The following is a 7,426-nucleotide window of genomic DNA, read 5'->3' on the forward strand; positions in this document are numbered from 1 at the left end:
GACAAGGAGGTCATGTGGGACAGTGTCGAAATACATGACTGACCTGATTTTCTGAAGATGGATTATGACTTTGGCTGAGGTTATTAACACATAAAATTTGCAGTGTTGAATTAAATCAGTGGTCCTATGTGGATTTAGCTCTAAGTCCTGTAAAGGAAGGGGAGCTGTAGGGCTCTGTTGTTTGGAGACAAATTTGGGAGCCAGAGGAATTGCAGGCAGAGCATGAACTTGATCTCGATTTGCCTCAACTATCTTCCTTTAACAGACTATGTCCCTACACCTTGGTTACTAATTGAGGAGCTAACAGAATAACATGTGCCTTGAGCTAGGTGGCACTGTATATAACGCATACATGATGTATATTTCCTTTTTGTGAGAGAATCTGAGTCAAGGAAACATACATACATACATATGTATGTAGAGAGATAGTACAAAGATCATGTTTTTGTGAGATCCTGTCACCTAAGAAGTCTACAGGGAGAAATGTGTTCTGGCGTGTGAGGAAAAGACAGCAGAGGTTATAAAATGGTATCTTATATTAGACCAACTAAAGTGGCTGAGAGGGGAATAACAATACAAATTAGAAGCAGTGAAGGTAAAATGGAGGGTAACTAACATGGAGGTGCATAAAAGTTGGGAGTAAGTGTGGTAGAGAGCCCGAATTTCTCCAAAACTATTGAGGTGGAAGCATGGCTAACATTTGAAAAGTCAAAAAGTTTGTCAGTCTTTTTTCTTAACTATCCTTAACCACCTAAAATTGACTAAAATAACAGCATAGGTAGGTGAGATGCCTGCAAGATCTAAGCTTTGACTATGCAAGGGAATTTGCCTCCAAGGATTTCTTTAAGGGTTGAAGTAGCCCTGATTTAAAATAACCTGTTGTTTGATAGAATCAGGGAAATCTGAACTACCTGCATTCTGTCACTGCACTGAATTGGTTTATAGAAGACCATATATCCTAGGCTCTGTTTTCCAAATTTTCTTATTCAAGACAGTTACTAAGGATATTTATAGTAAAACAGTTCTGGTAACAAAGTTTTAATGAGAGGGAAGAACTCTTCTCATTTTGAAGTACAAGTATCCATTTCTATGCAATTTTGTCTTCTAGGCTCATCCAAAAGTATGTGAAAAGCTAAAAACTCTAATGGTGGAGTGGTCAGAAGAATTTCAGAAAGACCCACAATGTAGCTTAATATCTGCAACTATTAAATCTTTAAAAGAAGAAGGTGTAAATTTTCCTGCAGCTGGATCTCAGGTAAAAGCTGATTTGGGATACATGGTACTGGTGATACATGGTTCACTGTTCCTGGCGGTGAACAAATGAAAAACTGTTCAAATTAGATCTGTTTTCAGTCAGAGGAGAGTAGAAACCTTGTTCTAGTAGTGTCCTTATCCTGAGGTTCACTTTTATCCATTCTTCTTTCTTATGTCCTTGCACTCCAAAGAAAAACAAGAACAGACTAAAGGCTATTTCATGGAACAGCTCATGCCCTTATGAGTTGTTCCATTTTAGATCCTTGTTTTCCTCTGATCATTTTCAGAGCTTCATTGAGCTGTCACCACCTTAAGTCTAAGCAATTCCACACCCACACTTTGTACTTGGTGTTTCATGGTTCTCGTGGCTGACTTGGAGCACATACCTTTGTTTTTCTTCACACTGCCTCACAAAACAAAGGGCAGTATCTGGAATGGAGACATTTTGGAAGATAATCTGCACTATGCTTTCATTTTCCAAGTCCCTATTTCTTGTTTATGCAGTTACCTGACCGTGTCTCTGCAGTAGGTGGGGTGTTCCAATCCCTAACTTCACCCTTTGTATTTTACTCCTGGTGGTGTATTATGCCTAATCTTTGAGCTGGCAGATATAATGACAGGTGTGTTTTTCCCAACGTTTATTGATCCTTCTAAATATTTTCATGCTAATTAGGAGTCAGGTGAAGCTCAGTCATGAAAATTAGAACTACAGCTTCTATTACATATTCCTTAAATTAAGTTTACTTTTATCTATATTCATCACAGAGGGGTTTTTTACTTTTACGATCTTTCCTTTTTCCACAAAGATGTTTTCGCTTCTAAATCTAGGATATGTGTTAAAACATATGGCAGAAACATGGAAGATCTAGAGTACTGGCAACCAATTATGCTTCTTTTCCTACAAATACATATGAAATGATATCTTGATGTTTTTACCTCACACACTTCGCTTCAAGCAAGCAAAGCTAAAGCTTGTTAGTATTTGGTACTTTTGTACAGAATTGTTTTCTAGGACTACTGATAAGTCCTAGACACAGCTAGGGTCTGAAACTTCATTCCTGGTGTGTGTGGAAAGACTTGTCAGAATGAAAACTCCAAGAATGATTTTACTATGCTGTTGTGGAGATTCGTATTATTTAAGTCAGCAGCTTCCAACTGGATGTACATTTGCTTTTCCTTCCCATTGTCTCACCAGCAGAGAAAGAGGGTGGCTTTTTGCTCTGAGAGAGACCTCTCTTTTCAGTAAGTCCAGCTGCTACTTAATCATAGAATGGTTAGAGTTGGAAAGGACTTTAAGATCATCTACTTGCAACCTCCCTGCCATGGGCAGGGATGCCTTGCTCTGGACTGTGTCACTCCAAAGCTCTGTCCAGCCTGGCCTTGAACACTGCCAGGGATGGAGCATTCACCATTTCCTTGGGCAACCCATTCCAGTGCCTCACCACCCTCACTGTAAAGAACTTCTTCCTGATATCTAACCTGAACTTCCCCTGTTGTAAGTTTAAACCCATTATCCCTTGTTCTATTACTACAGTTCCTGATGTTTGCAGATGTAGGAATCCAAAGAGCTCTTCTTCCCTTTTGAAGGTTGGGGTGGAGGACAAAAGTGGAAAAAGTAGTCATTTAAATAAGTAGTCTCACTTTAATAAATGAGACAGAAATAATTCTTTAAATGAGATCAGTTATTTAAATTAAATCTGATTATTTATTTTACTTTGTTCCTTGCTGAAAACAAAATAAAATATGGGTGAGATTCTGAAGAGTGATTATTTTTTACTTCTAGAAGGTCATCTTGATTCAGTAATGGAATACTACAGTAAGGCAAATGACCAGGAACAACTTATTACTAATTTTAAAGTATATAATTATAGGGCTTTCTTTTTTGTTCATAACGTGAACTACTTCTATTGTTAACACATTTGCAGGCTTCCACAAATACTGCTAAGAATGGTTCATCGTTAAGTAAAACCAAAGAAGATGAAGATATAGCAAAAGGTAAACTGCTAGTCACAGCCTTGGCTTAAGACTTGTGCTCTAGAAGTTTTTTTAAAATGTAGAGAAATAGGAAGTCTACTTTCTTCTGCATTGAACTGAAAGCAAAAGCACGGCAGGTTGGTAATTAGTATAGTGGATCATTCAAGGTGTTAATCTCATGGGTGAGGACGTGGGGAAAGATATATTCTTCCCCATCACGTAGCCATTAGCATTGTTTTGTCACTGCTTTCACTCCAGAGAGATTGATCTCCCTTCTGCACCCACATGTTTTATTTTAGCTTACATCTTGATGCTTAAAAAAAAAAGAACGTTTAAATGTTTTATTTTTTCTCTCTATTGAATATAATCATTGTTGTTCAGATGTCAAAGTGAAGAATTTGTCAGTATTTCTGATCATGCTAATGATGCTACTGATATGAGTAGTGTGTGCACTGCAACAAGTAGTGGGCTGTACCATGAAGAGCCGAGGGTTTTTTAAATCTTTTATAACTTGTGCATGATTGCATCTTGTCTTTTAATCCTGTTGCAGGGCAGAGTAAAGTTTGGAGCAAAGATTTTAAACTTAAAATATTAGAGAAGCAGATACAGACCATGTTTATTATAATATAGCAGTAAATATTTTTATTTTAATTAGAAAAGCAGACTGCCTTTATATACAGGGATCAAACATACAAGCTTATTTTCTTTTTTTCCCCCCCTCCCCTAACTGTAGCTATCGAATTGTCTTTGCAAGAGCAGAAACAGCAACAAATGGAAACTAAATCCTTGTACCCGTCTGCAGAAATTCAGCAAAACAATCAGAACTCAAGGAAGGTGCGAGCTCTGTATGACTTTGAAGCTGTCGAGGACAATGAGCTCACCTTTAAAAGTGGAGAAATTATTTTTGTTTTGGATGACAGGTATAATATACTCAGCTGAAGGTGCCTTTATTCCAGAACTGTTTGGTTTTTTTTACCTTAGGGTAGCAAATTTTTCCTCTGATGCTTTTTACCACCCCACCACCTGCCCAAAATAAATATTGTGACTCTGGGCCTTCCTCAAATTCCTTTATCTTTTCCTGTTATTCCTGTACCCGAGTTTTTGACTTCAAGTCATGATTGGTGCAGGGAGAACCTCACTGTATTACACTGAATATTTCATACTGTGGTGTACATACAATTTGTTTGTAGTTTTTAAGATAGATGTTAGTTATATGTCATAAGAATACGGATACACATTACAGTGCTGAATTCCAGCTACATTCAGAAATTGTTGAATTTCTGGCCATCTAGCATGACGTTTGCTAAGAATAAAACTGAAGAAAAAATAGTTATTGTTATCACTGTTGCCCCAATGATAGCTAAGAAGCAGAACTTCTTCCCTCCTGAATGCTGTTCTAATTTAATAGGCTGTGACAGATCAATTATATCTCTAATGTTACTCCCCACTTGTGAACTTCCTACAAACTTTTAGATGAAGCTGTAATGGGCTGTCATCGGCCTAAAGAACTGAAGAGTTATGTTTAATTCTGAGTGATTGCTACTCAATGATTTTACTTCCCCTGATCATTCCCTTTTCCCCACCCTCTGCCTCCGGTTCTGCCTTCGGTTTTGTGCTAATCTCAACAGAAGTTCTCCTTTGTATTTGTAGTTGGATATGAAGGGAAACAGTGCATTAAATGTCACAGGTTTTCTGTCAAAAGCCTGAAAATGTTGCTGATGCTGAGTGTTAATATTCAGAGTTTTGTAATACATCTTTATTTTTCCAGTGACACCAATTGGTGGAAAGGTGAAAATCACAGAGGAGTAGGACTGTTTCCATCTAATTTTGTGACTTCTGACTTAAATGTGGAACCTGAGGCAGGTAAGTTAGCTACTAAAAGCTGACAGATTATTTTAGAAAGGTGGGCTTATGGTGGGACTACTAACTAGCCCATGAGCAACATAATTTCCTGAAATCAGCCCAAGGAAGGAATTGGGAGAGGCATCGTGCCCTTGTTTCAAACAAGCACGCGTATACCACTGTTGTAGCTCACTTTAACAGTTTGTATCTTCTAATGCTAAGTTGCTACTTTTTTCCTGTTACAGAAATTCATTCAATTTCTTTTCAAGTTCAATATACCATAGTTCTTTGTCAGTAATATATTAGATCTGAATCCAGTAACTTGCCATTTAAAATGTTGAAGTCTCTTTTCAGACATCAGACCTAGCATAGGACAGCATTCATACCCATGTCAGTGGTTCATAAGAATCACATTGTTAGCTTTATTCATGCCCATGATACCAAAATAAAACCTAACACTCATGACTTGGCTGAAAGTAATTGTACATGTGTTGGAGGTGGTTTTAGATGCTAATGTGACTCAACTGTCTTTCCCTTGCTGGGACTAGGTTCATAATCAGGCTAACAGCCCAAAGGAAGCAGCTTGTCAGAAGGCTTTCTAGGCAAACCCACATTCCCTTCTCCAGTAGCTAGGTGTAATCACTGCTTGAAATACTTACTCAAATTTCTCTTTCATTTAAAGAACTGATAGCATGAAAAAAAAATGTGTATAAGTTAGCATAGTAACACAGCTGCAGAAAAGAAACTAATGTTTGTTCTTTCAGCAACTGTGGATAAAAATTCTGTTCCTGAGGATACTACAGAAGAAATTAAGAAAGCAGAACCTGAGCCAGTTTATATAGATGAGGTATGCAGTCACTTTCAATAAAAAAAAAATTGCTGAGATTTTACATTGGTTGAAACATTCTTTTGTTACTGAATGTTAGCAGCCAATTCTTTTCACGTAAAGATTTTTTTTTTGTTTGGTTTTGTTTTTTGTTTTTTGTTTTTTTTTAATTTGAAAGTTAAAACAGTCTCTGCCACGCTTCAGAAATAACTGTTCCTCATCTTCTCTTCACCTTTCAGGATAAAATGGATAAAACGCTGCAGGTACTTCAGAGTATAGATCCTACAGATTTAAAGCTTGATTCTCCAGATCTTCTAGACTCAGAAGGTACTTTGAGCTCTAAGTTAGCTAGTTTTTTTATTTCTTCTTCTTTGGGCTGGTAATTCTTTTGTGTTTAACCTTAGAGAAACTGGTCTATACAAACAGTGTGCTGTAGAATAGCCTATTTCACAGTGAAAGCAGGAGGCTATATGTATAACTCTAAATTTTCTAATAGTTGCCAAGCCAACAACTCCATGTTCAGCAGAGTAATTTGCATAATTTCCAGCTAGTGTAAAATGCCTGATCTTTGCAAGATCCATCTACCTATCAAACTCTTTTTGAAATAGGCAATTAACTTCGTGTCAAAATTTCCCTAAAATACTGCTGGCTAGGAGGGGAGAGGCAGTTCCATTCACTTAAGAGCCAAATAGTTCAAGCTATGTAATAACAATTGTGTACATTAATAAAGGAGTGTTTCTGGAGTTGAAAACGTGAAGGTAGAGGAAGCTCTACAGCACAGCAGACTTATACATATTGGATATTCCAGTAGGAGATGAAAGTCATAGATCTTGCACAGTGCAAGCAGAAATGCAAAATGTTCCATGTGTTTCATTGATAGTCCTCTGTTTAAGTGGGTAGAGGGAAGACAGGAGAGAAGATGACAAAGCGGAATCGCCAAAGTATTTTTCCTATCTATTTGGGCTGGAGGAATGGGACACACATGATAACTAGGTGCACTCTCCAATTCTGTATGCTATTTTAGTATAATTGGATAAAGTCATTTTTGGATGCATTTAATCTTTTAATTTTGTGAGACACTAACTACCTTGACACTTTTGTCTTCACAGATATTTGTCAACAGATGGGTCCAATGATAGATGAAAAACTAGAAGAGATAGATAGGTGAGCTATAATGTAGCTTCTGTGTTATTTACTATGATTTACTTTAAATTGTGCAGTTGTACTTATTTTTTTGGGTACTTTATCTTCATCTCCCCAGATAGAAAATCTTGCATGAAGGAAGTTTTGGCAACTCTACTGTTTGTTTTTTTTTTTTTTTTTTTTTTTTTTTTAAGCGTTTAAGTACCAATGTGTGTATAAAGATTTGATTGCTGCTCTCCAAAATTTACTGCATAGGTTACTGCATGCATTTTGTATTACCAATTTTTGATTTAGCCTTTTGCAATCTGTCTAGAGCTTGGTATTTTCAGTCTTCTGCTGACTGTCCTCCATGACAGGAATATCTATCCATCTCTATCTTCAACTCTT

At 37.0% G+C, this 7,426-nt stretch overlaps 1 protein-coding gene across 1 annotated transcript in view; it reads left to right on the top strand.

The window, feature by feature from the left end:
* Positions 1-1,108: 1,108 nt before the first annotated feature.
* STAM2 (signal transducing adaptor molecule (SH3 domain and ITAM motif) 2) overlaps positions 1,109-7,426 on the top strand; it is a gene marked incomplete at its 5' end in the record, with an annotated part of 9,029 nt that continues 2,711 nt past the window's right edge. The window contains 7 exons of the mRNA XM_010019258.1: positions 1,109-1,255; positions 3,180-3,249; positions 3,962-4,148; positions 4,997-5,091; positions 5,835-5,917; positions 6,136-6,223; positions 7,006-7,060. Of these exons, the coding sequence (XP_010017560.1) occupies positions 1,109-1,255; positions 3,180-3,249; positions 3,962-4,148; positions 4,997-5,091; positions 5,835-5,917; positions 6,136-6,223; positions 7,006-7,060 (725 nt within the window). The remainder of the gene's footprint in view (positions 1,256-3,179; positions 3,250-3,961; positions 4,149-4,996; positions 5,092-5,834; positions 5,918-6,135; positions 6,224-7,005; positions 7,061-7,426) is intronic.

This window comes from Nestor notabilis, unplaced genomic scaffold (genome assembly GCF_000696875.1).
Source record: "Nestor notabilis isolate BGI_N333 unplaced genomic scaffold, ASM69687v1 scaffold30087, whole genome shotgun sequence".
NCBI lineage: Eukaryota > Metazoa > Chordata > Aves > Psittaciformes > Psittacidae > Nestor > Nestor notabilis.